General features: G+C 46.0%; 1 protein-coding gene across 4 annotated transcripts in view; it reads left to right on the forward strand.

Annotated features, from left to right (window-relative positions):
• Nucleotides 1-13,078, forward strand: part of WDFY4 (WDFY family member 4) — a 257,556-nt gene that overhangs the window by 22,428 nt on the left and 222,050 nt on the right. For 3 of the 4 annotated variants that reach the window (XM_050959877.1, XM_050959876.1, XM_050959875.1), the window contains exons 3-5: nt 5,406-5,520; nt 6,168-6,271; nt 8,034-8,177. In XM_050959877.1, the coding sequence (XP_050815834.1) occupies nt 5,406-5,520; nt 6,168-6,271; nt 8,034-8,177 (363 nt within the window). The other variant, XM_050959878.1, reaches the window with a different exon arrangement.

The following is a 13,078-nucleotide window of genomic DNA, read 5'->3' on the forward strand; positions in this document are numbered from 1 at the left end:
GCTTTGACAGTTTCATGCTGTCCTTTGCTAATACCTCAGAATGCAAAATACATAGCTGTCATTGCTTATGATTGACAAGAGTTCATGAGAATCCCAGTTTTATATATTTATGTTGATATTTTCTTAAGTTAAAACTTAAAGGTTCTTTGATATAACTTTTCACAGCAGACTTACTAGTGCTAACACTTGTTGAAGGTTCACATACAAGTTCAGCTGCATTACCCTCCATATCAGTGGGTTGTTGGGTTTTTTAAACTTTTATTGGAATAACGTTAGTATTTGATGAGGAATCAGAAACACTGCAACATTTACTATTACTATCCACAAACAACTTATCCATTTTGTTTGAAAAAGATCAGACTAACCTTTAGGAATACGTACAATAACCGTGCACTCGATACTGACTATCCCTAGAGTCATTGATTGGTACTTTTTATGGCACCAAAATCTGTGCATTGCTGTAGAGCCCTGTGTGGGAATACGTTTTAAATCCTGCTCTGCAAAGAACATTGCTCCAGACAGCAGTCACCGTTCTCCAGCCATCCGGTTCTGAAGGCGGTGCTGCCACCAGCAGCATCGCAGAAATAAGGGTGGCAAGGTGGCGCTAGTAAGTCTGCTGTGAAAAGTGATATTAACAAAGTTTCTTATTATTAACCCCTAAATGCATGACCTTGCATTTTTCACAAGGGACCTATTACTATTACTCCAGTTTACAAGGTCATCCAGATCTTCCTGTATGATATCCCGGTCCTTCTCTGTGTTAGCAATACCTCCCAGCTTTGTATCATCCGCAGACTTTATTAGCACATTCCCGCTTTTTGTGCCAAGGTCAGTAATAAAAAGGTTAAATAAGATTGGTCCCCAAACTGATCTCTGAGGAACTCCACTAGTAACCTCTTTCCAGCCTGACAGTTCACCCTTCAGTACGACCTGTTGTAGTTTCCCCTTTAACCAGTTCCTTATCCACCTTTCAATTTTCATATTGATACCCATCCTTTCCAATTTAACTAATAATTCCCCATGTGGAACCATGTCAAATGCCTTACTGAAATTGAGGTCAATTAGATCTACTGCATTTCCTTTATCTAAGTAATCTGTTACCTTCTCAAAGAAGGAGATCAGGTTGGTTTGGCACGATCTACCTTTTGTAAAACCATGTTGTAATTTGTCCCAATTACCATTGAGCTCAATGTCCTTAACTACTTTCTCCTTCAAAATTTTTTCCAAGACCTTACATACTACAGATGTCAAACTAACAGGCCTATAGTTACTCGGATCACTTTTTTCCCCTTTCTTAAAAATAGGAACTATGTTAGCAATTCTCCAGTTGTACGGTACAACCCCTGAGTTTACCGATTCATTACAAATTCTTGCTAATGGGCTTACAATTTCATGTGCCAGTTCCTTTAATATTCTTGGGTGAAGATTATCTGGGCCCTCTGATTTTGAACAATACAACACAGAATAGGCTTGAGCCCCCACCCAGTAACCTGGGAAAATTACACACCTCCCCGGGTGCCTCTGAGAGGCAATACTACCCCACTCGTAAGCACAGAGTCTGAATGTAGAAAATAAAATTTTTAATGAAAGAAGGGAAGTCACCAAACATTAATTAGGGAAAATGCCACAAGCAGGATTCATAAACATAAAACTGTGAGCAGAAGACCCACTCCAGAGTGCGTGGGGCAGAGTCTTCTGCCTCATGTTCTTGATTTCTACAACTAAAAGTTCCTTTACTGTGCCCCTCTCAGCTCCCTCACCAGACCCCACTCACAGTGGTTGTCCTTGGTCAGTGAGGACCCAGAGTTCAGAGGTGCAGCTGTGTGAGTTCACCTTCCACCTGGGGAAGAAGGCACCTTCCTTGCTCTGCCATTAAGCACTTGCTCTGGCTGGCTGCCCCGCCAGCTGTGGTTCCTCTCTGCCGGCTGCCCTGTCAGCCACCATGCTGCTCGACATCTCACCAGCACTGTTTCACTCATTGTTCACCTTCTGCCACCTGCGTCTCTGCTGTGACCTCTGCAGGCCAGTCCCTTGAGGTTCCACCCAGCTCTTAGTGATTTTTAGCTCTTAGACAGGGCAGAGACACTGTCCTACCATGAGTGATTGTCAGCTCTTCTAATCACTTAAAATAACAAAGACTCCTAACAGAGGCCATATAGCTCTGTTGTTGAGTAATGGGGAGGAACAGGTTAAACCAGATGTGAGACTTTTAGGGATAGTCCACATCTCCTGGTTGGGGCACCTCTCCCCACCCCTTGTACTTTCACATGGCTCTGGCATTTGAACCCCTGGCTTAACGAGGTCCTTTCAGTTGAGGGTGACCCCCTCATTTGGGACAGGTTAAGCACAGTTCTGCTCTCTTTTATTCATACAATAAAGACAACAACACTGATAACATTTCACTACCCCTGCATTCAATACTAAAGTGATTTGTAACCCAGCGCCAGCCACTTGATCACTTTAAACGATATCTGCTGGATATCTATGCAGAGTAGGTGTGTTCATGTAAAAACAGTTTGTTCCTGAAGTCTCTCCCTCTCCCAGCTAGGCGTTAGGGGAGAATTCATTCAGACCCTGCTTACATCCTCCCCCCACAATTAAGAAACATTCTGAACACACAAATAAAGATGTTAATTTTTTCAAAAGCCATGCTAAGTTGTTGAGCGGTCAAAGAGACATGATGAAAAAACAAGTGTCTGTGCCATTAAAAGCTCTGAAAGCATCCCTGGAAGTAGCATATTTGATTGCTAAGTCAATGAAGCTGCATGCCATCTCTTCCTGTTGGAACACAATCCTGCACTGGCTCTTGATTCTTTGCTATTTCTGAGAAATTAAATCATCTCAACTCTTCACTCCAAGGAAATAACCACAACATCTTGGTGACAAGATTTCTGCATTCCTGAAGAAACTCACTTTATGGAGAGAGAGATAGGAACAAGGAAATGCAGACAGTTTGCATCACCTCAGTGAATTCACAGCATAATTTCAACTTGCCCGCAGACAGACTGATTAAGTTATTTCCAAACACCTGAGTTACTGGAGAAATTTCATGGAAGACCAAATGGGCAGTGAGGAAGAGGATGCTGGTTCCCAGGAGACTGACAACACAGCAAAGCACCTTCCCCTGAGACAATCATCTGACTTCCTCATGCAAAAGGAGCTAGTCATATTGGATGCCCATTTAATTGCACAGAATAGAAAACAGCCAGCTTTTTAAAGGTCTTGCTTTTACAAAATGCGCAAGTTGCACTGCATCACTCAAAATCTTGTTTGCTTCAAGTTCTATTTTTTTTAGCACCCAGAGCTCACAGTGTATCATGCAATGCATGAATTTAACATACAGAGCAATGCCAAGTACTTTCCCTATGAAGCCTTTCTTGGGACCCACAATCACAGCTCCACCATCAGTACACATGCCAATGCAATTAGACCTTGACAGGCCATGTGCTCTGAAGAATTCATTCACAAGACTGAAGATGTCTTCTCCCATAGTTTGCCCCTCAAGTCATTTGCAGAACAGCATATCTTCCAGAATTTCCTCCTCGTAGCAATACCTAACACACACAATGAACTGAGCCAAATTCACAATATGAATGCTCTCATCAAGCTGTATGGCAAACTTTGTGCTTGTTTAACTCTAGTCAAAAGTTGCAATTCAGAAAGTTAGTTGATCCACTGGCTCACTGTATCCCATAACAAAGGAATAGTTTTCAAAGTTTCACCACATCTGTCTTCGTGCATTATTTGACACATCTTTACGCAGCTGTAGCATTTAGTGCACTGGATGAGATACACCACATGCATGTGTAGGACCTGTGGATCTTGAAAGGTGTGTTGTGCGGGTGTTGAGCATTGTAGCATTAGCGATAAGTCTGCAGGTTTTACATCTGCTGTTCTGGCAGGTTCTGGTGCTGCTTTCAGTTGCTGTGTGTGGAGCTTGCTTCTGATGAGGAGCTTGGTGAGGTTGGCAGGTTGTGTGAAGGCCAGAAGAGGGGGTTCAGGAAAGATTTCTTTCAGGATGGGGTCCCCACTGAGTATGGGTTGTAACTGTTTGATGAAATCCTGCACAGGTTCCAGTGTGGAGTGGTAAGTTCTAGGCATCCTGTTGATTTTGGTGAGAATTGGGAAAACCGGAAAAGCCTGACTTCCAGGAAAACTTTCTGACCAGAGTGGGTGAGTGAGGGAACTGTTCGCACTCGGGGTTAGGGCCCGGCAGGGCATACGGCTCAGCTGCAATGAAGTGTGCGACCCTCTAGTTTTACATTGTTATAGCTAAACCTTACCCAGCTAGGAATTTCAATTGCTGCTATGCTGCCTACTACGACCTTTGAACTTCATAGACATAAGGGACCTCAAACTCTAGCTCCTAGTCCAAAAGCACAGCCTACTGCCTAATGAGCCAGAGAACAGTTGTCCTGTCCTTTTCCCCACCCTTTGTTTTGTTTCCTTGTAGACTGTAAACAGAGCTGGTTGAAAAACAGCATTTCCATCCTACATGAAATTCTGATATTTCAGCATTTGTTTTCATCGCAAATTGGGACAGGGTTGAAATGTTGAAACCTTCCAAAAACACTTTTTTGATCTGGGAATGTTGAGTTTTGCTGGTTTCAATCCAAACAAAATGTCAATGTTCCTGAATCAAAGCATTTCAGTCTGTCAACCTGATACTCAACATTTTGTTTCAGGTGAACATTATCTCTGAGTCAATCTGCCCTGCTGCAGTGCCTCATGGGAGTTGTAGTACTGGATCCCCCTGTGATTACTCTGTGGATGAGCCCATGCAGTGCCTCATGGGAGTTGTAGTCCTGGATCCTTCTGTGGTTTCTTTGTGCCTGAGCTGACACAGTGCCTAGGACTTTGATGGACACAAAATGTTTTATTTAGATTTTCTCGACCGAAAATGCCACCAAAATCTCTCTCTTCCTTTGGAAGACAACTGAAATCTTATTTTCCAATAGGAAAATGTTTTGTTCAAAATTTTTCAAACAGTTCTAATGTAAATTCCCCAGAGCAGGAAACGTGTCTTATGTGTTTGGAAAATGGCTAGTGTGTGTTGGGTTCTACTCAACACAAATTACAAATACTGTTGGCAGTGAGCAGTATAGGACCTATGAGACATAGTTGAGCAATGCCAGTTCTATCCACTATCCACTAGGAAGCAGTGGTTTATGCACATGCTCGCCAGTTCCTTACATTATTCAAAGTATGTTCTTGGACCTTGTTTCTCACTTCAGAGTCCTACAGTTTCAGTCTGGCAAATGTTGCTTGAGGAATTATCCTGGTGGGATTGGCTAAAAACCCTGGCCAATTTGAGCTTTCCCCACTGGGTCCAAGTGCTCCTCCATCCACACAGACATCCTGCATCAGCAGCACCTAAACAGTTGCTCCCATTTTCTGTATTTCAGGCCTGGGAAGAATCTGCTGGGATAGTCTCTTTCCCCAACATTCACTTTTTAGCAAGTGAGGTTTCCAAACTTCTGACCAAAGAAATCAAGAAGAAGCTAAACGGCAAACCTGCAGGTAATAGCCAGAGGGCACATGGTCTGGGATGTGCTCAATCCTGTGTGTTTTGTGATCCAAATTTAACCATCAGCTGTAATGTATTATGCTATGCATTTAAGGAAAGGTGGAGAAACAGCAATAGAAAATACTAAGTCGGATCTTTAGCTGGTTTAAACTGGCATCGACTTCAATAGAGCGTCACTGATTTACACCAGCTGTGGCCCTGGCCCCATCTGAGCCAAGTTAACTTGTTTTGAGCCATTTGCATTCCCTGTTTTCTGATCTCCCCGGGGACAATTGTAATAACTCTTAGCATTTTATTTCTTAAATGTTTGTTCTGTCTTAAAAATAAAAACAAAAGATCATGAGCCTTTCCCAGTGACCACTGTAAATTCCTTGAACTATTTGGCTGGCAGAGCTTATGAACTATGCTGGCATTGCCAGGGGAGGTTGTAAACTCCACGAACCAACTAATTTGCATGACCTAACTGCTCACTTGGTGCCCCAACCAAAGCCCATTAAAGTCCTTCCACTGACATCAGTGGGCTTTGGGTCATGCCCTTAGTTAATGTAGCTTTGCTAGTTTCACCCAGTGCACTAAGAGTTGCTAAGTACAATGTTGTCAGCTTCCTTAATGGAACTGAAGTCTACTGTTGTGGTGATAGAGGATGCTCGGCTGGCCGTGGGGCAGTTGCTGCAGCTGAAAGGGGAAGAGGAAGACGGCTGTGTGCTTCTGAGATCGGTGTACCTCTTCTCACAGATTGACTCGGTAAGAGAAAGCAAAAGTGCACCTTCTCCTTGTAAAGGCCCGGGAGCTAGAGGAGTGAGGCAGCCGCTCCAGTAACAGAACCCCCAGTTTTCAGTAAGTGAATATTGTCTCCAAGGCTTTATATTTAATGTGCAGAGATTATACCAAAACATTACCCCCCCAAGCATAAAATCAAAGATAAGATGCCCAATGTGGGTTACAAACTGTCCTTCAGTGAAAAGACAGGGGAGTTCTGCCCCATTCTGCCTGCCAGGCAGATGTTTTTGCTCAGTTCCCCTGAATTGGCTTCAGTCCTGCTTTATTATTCCAAGCTATACACCTAGGGGAGACCTGAGCAGGGAACTAGCAATCTGCTGCTGACATGACCGTTGATATCCATGCTGCACAGACAGGTGTCTTTTCATCCAAATATATGAAATTAAATCTTACACACAGCTGTTAAAGAACATTATCTATGTAACTGAGAGAGACCCTTTAGACCAGGGGTAGGCAACCTATGGCACGCGTGCTGAAGGCGGCACACAAGCTGATTTCAGTGGCACTCACACTGCCTGGGTCCTGGCCACCGTTTCGGGCAGTTCTGCATTTTAATCTATTTTTAAAAGAAGCTTCTTAAACATTTTAAAAGCCTTATTTACTTTACATACAACAATAGTTTAGTTATATATTATAGACTTATAGAAAGAGACCTTCTAAAACGTTAAAATGTATTACTGGCACGCAAAACCTTAAATTAGAGTGAATAAATGAAGACTCGGCACACAACTTCTGAAAGGTTGCCGACCCCTGCTTTAGACTGATTCATTGGTAGAGGCACGGTGCGATAGTTGCAGTGAGATCCAGAGCCACCCAGAAGATTCAGGGGGCATGGGGCAAAGCAATTTCGGGGCCTCTTCCATAAAAAAAAGTTGCAATACTATAGAATACTATATTCTCGTGGGGGGCCCTGTGAGGCCTGGGGCAAACTGGCCCACTTGCCCCCTCCCTCGGGCAGCCCCGGTGAGATCTGTGCTCTTCGTAGAGTTTAAAAGTTTGATATTTCATATAGCACAAGATGTCTAAGCTTTGTACACTACTCAACTCCTCTTCTATTTAGCTTGTTTCTGATCACTTCCCTGTAAGCTGAAGCAGCCACACTGTTACTTCCACATTCCTGCGGTTGATTAGTTAGTACAAGGCCTTTCTGGAGAAGGGAGGAAATTAATTCATTAGTGCCAGAAAAGTCAAGTCTCTTGGAAAGGTTGGCTCTTACATTTTAGAAAGAGCATGATTAAAAGTATGTGCAATGACTCAGCAGGTTGCAAACATGCAGTCATCACAGTCCTCCTCTAAACTGCATACAGGCTGCTCCTGGGTTAGCATCACAGATTTCAGTTGCTATAGTCTGTTCCCAGTGGCTAAAGATGAGGCAGACACTGATATGAGCTGCTAGTCAGACTGCGGGTTGGATCCCTTGCATGACTCCACTACAGACTTCCTAGTGCAGGACATTTCAGCTGTCTGTATAGGCTCGGAGGAGCCATAAACACAGAACGTGGGACAGCCTAGTCAGGTAGCTTGTAGGAGGTCCTGTCAGGATACCTACTGCCTCATAGCAGGTACTGCCTAGCTACATGACCTTGTCACTATGCTGCACACTGTCTAGGACTTTTGAGTGACAGCAGGGATAGGATGCAGGAGTCCTGAGTCTGCAGGGCGAATGGATAGAAACTCAGGGAGAAGTACAATAGTCATTGTGTGTGATGTTGTTTTTTGTATTCAGGGGACACTGTGGAATATCATCAAATCCGGTCTTCCAGTTGCTCTGATGCAGTGCCTGTACCTTTTCTTCACCTTTCCTTTGGGGAAAGCCAGTGATGGAGAGACAAGGGAGGAGGACAAGCAAGTTCAGGAGATGTTTGTTCAGGTAAGGGATCCCCTCTAGTGCTCCTTGGTTTTGAGCACTCAAGGACCCTGGAAGAGGAATGGATGCTGGTGCTCACTCAGACTTTGGGTTGGAGTTAGAATCAGTTTATCATGCTAAGCCAGATATGTGTGGATTGTGCTGTTCTTTCCAATACTAGCTTGAAACTTTTCTGTCCAAAAGTTTCAGTTTTCCCATGTTTTGAACCAGCTTGAAACGAACATTTTTCTTTTGAATCGACATTTTGACTTAAAATGTCAGTTTGTTTTGATTTTTAAAAACAATGTGACATTTTAAGTTGAAACAAAAGTGTTTCTACATATGTGCTCAAAACGAGTCTTCATGCTGATATTTCCCACAGGAAAATCTTAAGTTTTTCATCAGAATTGACCCATTCCTGTGAAAAACGTTGCTTTGACTGAAGCCACATTTCTCCTTGGGAAATGTGCTGCATGAGAAGTTCTGAGCAGCTCTGTGTCAGAGCCTGATTGTTAAGTTGTATGAGTTTCCTAAGAAAAAAATGTTTGCAGAGTTGTTGTAGCTGTAGTGGTCCTAGGAAATGAGAGAGACAAGGTGGGTGAGGTAATATCTTTTATTGGACCAACTTATTTTGGCGGACGAGACAAAGACAAGCTTTTGAGCTATTAGAGCTTGTCCCTTTCTTGTCCACCAAAAGAAATTGGTCCAATAACAACAGGGGCGGATTAAGACCTTTAGAGGCCCTAAGCACTGAAAAGTTTATGGTGCGCCCCCCCCATTTGTAATTCAAAGTAAAAACAATACTATACTGTAAAATAAAATTTTATTTTTCAGAATAACACAAAAAACTTACATGTATGCTGAAATTAAAATAGCTTCTTTCTAGATTTTTGATTGCAAAATTCTGGATAAGTTCATCGAAGCTGACTCGGCGAAGCATGTCCGCTTCCATACACACTAGGGAAAGTGAATCAAGTCAGTCCTGACACATTATTGTTCTCTGAGGCTTTTTTATTCTTTTTAGCTGAGAAAAAGAGCATTCTGCGGAGCAGTTAGTAATCATCAGTGTTGGAAAAATACATAGTGCGATCTCTACATTTGGAAATACACATTCTATTCCGCCTTTCAGTATTGCGTCATGAAGATCAATGTGACTGAATTTCATTTTCCCTGTTTCATTAAACTTTGTGTGCATATAACAGTGGAACTGCTATGCTTCTCCACAGAGATTCATGTTTAAGTCAACAGGGTATGAGTCAACTAGCTTTTGGGAACCTTGTGAATATTGTTCGTCAGATAAGTCCATATTGTTTAGAAAAGAAAATCTACTTGATACTTCTTTGTATTGTCAAAGTTAGACTCAGGACTCACCGTTTGTCAAACCACTCTGTTTTATTAGCACAGCGCTCTGCTAATAACACCCAGATAATGTGAGCACCATGCAAGACACAAACTATCTTATTTATACAGATAAAAGGGCGCAAACTTAACAAGATAACAAAGGAAGCAGAATCTGATAAGTTTCCCTGGGCTAGACATGCAGAGTTAATTTCCTTACTAACTTTTACCAGTCTCCGGCTAATGTTTCACCATTAGCTTAAGTGGTCTCATTGTTTATTCCTTAATGTTCCTGTAAATGGGTTGGGACTCGCCACCCGGCGCCTCCTGCTGGTAACTCTGGGAATTAGCTCGATTCCAGTGGAGCGCCCCTCCTGGTGGTGTCCCGTCCGTTTTTCTGCCCTCGGTTGGTGTTTCTGGACCCACGTTGCTCCCTGCTCGGTGGCGTCCTCTTCGAGGCCACTGCCCTCCGGCAGTGCCCCTTAGTCCATCTGCACCCCCTTCTGGGGATCGATCATCAGCAGTCCTCCATTCCAGCCGTCATGCGCAACCACATGCCCTACAGTCTAATACCTCTTGGCAGGAATCTGGCGTGGTCTATAATGGCCGCTCCCTATGGCCAATGGCTGGATGTACTGCAAGGAGGAAGGGGGGGACACAGGCCCGCCCTCTACTCTGGGTCCCTGCCCAGGGACCCTCTGGCGTCAGCCTCGCTGTCCTCTTTCTTCCCCTCCTCTGTCTGTTTCCCTGGGCTGCTTCCCCTTCGGCCCCTTGCACCCGCTAGGCCCTTCCCCTCAGGGCCTGCAGCCTGGTGGCTATGGGCTAGAGCCTTCTAGCCTCCCTGAGCCTGCCCAGCACTGCGCTGTCTGCGGTGCTAGTCTCCCCCCTTGGAGACTGACCTTCCCCTCTCAAAGGCCAGACACAGACTGACTGCTCCTGCTCCGGGCAGCCTTTATATATTGGTGACCCTGGCCCTGATCGGCTCCCTCCAATCTGGGCCGTGATTGGCTCCCCATTAGCCCTTTTCTGATTGGCTCCTGGGCTGCGCAGGCTCCCTGGCCTGCCACAGCCCATCCTCCCAGGGAGAGGGGCAGTCAGCCCCACTACAGTTCCTTTTCCTGACACCTGTATTTTAATATTTTTTACTTTTGCTTAAAGGTACACAAAGCATTTCTTTAATCCTTTCTATTTTTACAATATAATTCATTCTACTTTCACAGTACACTTCACCTCTCCTCTTCATATGAGCTTCAAGTGTATCAGTTATAGCATAGTAAGAAGATATGCAAAATTTGTCTCTAGGATTCAATGCTGTTTCTGTTGCACTGCTATCATTTGCTTGTTTTTTCCTGATTCGCGGGATGGGGATTCTTTGTAGTTAGTATCAGGCAAGATATCTTTCGATATGTCTTCAAATCTTTTGAGATCATTCCTCAAAGTGAGTAAGTGGTCTGCTAATGATTGACAGATGTCTGCACATGTTTTCAAATCCGATTCTTTTTCTTGAAGAGCTTAACTTGTGTGGTAAAAATGTTGTAAAATTTCATTCCACATGGTGAACATGAATACAAACTCTAGTTCTTCTTTGAGTGCTTGCTCATATCCATTCCAGTTAGGTGTGTGCGCGCCGCGTGCACGTTTGTCAGAGACTTTTTTACCCTAGCAACACTCGGTGGGTCATAAGGTCGCCCCCTGGAGTGGCTCCACTATGGCGCCTGATATATACCCCTGCCCAGCCCATCCACTCCCCAGTTCCTTCTTACCGCCCGTGTTGGTCGTTGGAACAGTGGAGCGTGGTTTAGCTGATCTCCACCTCCCTAGCGAGTCGCTCGTTTGTATAGTATCATGTATATAGTTCTTTTCTGTAGTTCTAGTTAGTATTTAAGTTAATAGTTCTTATAGTTGTGTATATAGTTAAAGAGGATCAGGGGCTCGCCCCTTCTCCTCCCCTGGTACTGGGGCCCATGCCCGGTTCACCGGGCTTCAAGCCTTGCGTGGCCTGTCATTGGCCGATGCCCACAGGAGACCCACACGACTCCTGTTTAAAGTGCCTAGGCGAATCCCACCTTGTGGACAAGTGCCGAATCTTCAAGGCATTCAAGCCCCGGACAAAGAGAGAGTGGGACATTCGCCTGAAACAACTTTTGATGGAGGCAGCTTTAACTCCTCCATCCTCGGCACCGACTCCGGCACCGGGAACAAGTGCCTCGTCTGCACCGGACCACCTGGCACCGATAAAGGCTCCTCGTCACCACCCTTCAGCAGCCCAACCCTCCGGCCGGCACTGCTCCCTCTCCCCGAGGAGCAAGAAGCACAAGGCTCCTGCAGCACCTACAGCTACACCGCAGTCGGAGCGTATCTCCAAGACGGACCACCTGGCACCATCAACTGCTGCAGCACCGCTTGTCTCCGCACCGTTGATTCCAGTTTCACAGGAGCCGTTGAGTCCTGTGCCTACCAGCTCCCCAGTGCGCACTGTGGTTGAGCTCGTCGTGCCCTCCACACCAGAGACCTTCTCCGCGGCGCGGGACCTAATAGCTCTAACAGAGCCCGAACTGCCCCAACCCCTGGCACCTCCAGTGCGGGTTATTCAGTTGCTGGGCAAGCCAACCATGGTGCGACCACCTTCACCGGGCACCACTGAACACCATCGGTCCTGATTTAGATCCCGCGATCACTCTCGGCCTCGACATCGCTCCCGATCCCGGTGCTGCTCGCAGTCCCAGTACCGTTCTCCACGGTACCGGTCATACTCGCGGCACCGCTCGAGATCCCGGTCACCGTCGTGGTACTCTCGGCACTGGTCCAGGTCCCAACACCGACGTACTTCTCGCAGCTGATCCCGGCACGACGACATAAGGCACCGGTCGACCTCCTGGCACTGAGCTGGTAGCAGGTCCCGGTCCTGCTCCCGATACCGCCACAGTTCCCAGTACAGTTCGCTGGTACTGCGCAGGGATGAGCTCTATGGGTGCAGAGACCTGGCCTAATCAACTTCAGCTCCTCCATGGCCGTCGTGTCACCCGTCCGCCTCCTCACACGCAGACAGCGCCTCCTACGGGAGTTCAGATGCGCAGGCCCACTTGGACCATGGACCACCTCAATGGTCTTTTTGGACACCTTGGGCCTATCACCAAGCCCAAGGCGAACCAATGGGCCCAGCACACTCCGGCCACTCGGAGCACTGTGCACCAGAGGCCACAGTCAGCAGGCCTCCCCCCGCTGGTACAGAGGAAGACTCTGCACATGCACCTGAGCAGCATGATGTTCCAGAGACGGAGGTCCCCCAGGATGAGACGTCAGTCCAGGACCCACTCATCCCAGGGTTGTCATCCTCCTCTTCCCCGGATGAGGCGGTAATGGACACATCATCATCGGGGCCCCCGCCAATTGATCTCCGAGCACACCAGGATCTTCTGCAGCGTGGTTGTCACGGCGTCACCGGGCGATGCTCTGGAACTGCTCCCCACCAAGCCAGGCAGGACTTTGGGGAGCCTCCTCTCCCTTGGAGCAGACTTGTTCAGGGCAAGAAGCTCACACGTCTTCACCTCCTGGGTCTCTCCTTGGAGCATTCAGCATCCTCTGCG

This window comes from Gopherus flavomarginatus, chromosome 6 (assembly GCF_025201925.1).
Source record: "Gopherus flavomarginatus isolate rGopFla2 chromosome 6, rGopFla2.mat.asm, whole genome shotgun sequence".
Classification (NCBI taxonomy): domain Eukaryota; kingdom Metazoa; phylum Chordata; order Testudines; family Testudinidae; genus Gopherus; species Gopherus flavomarginatus.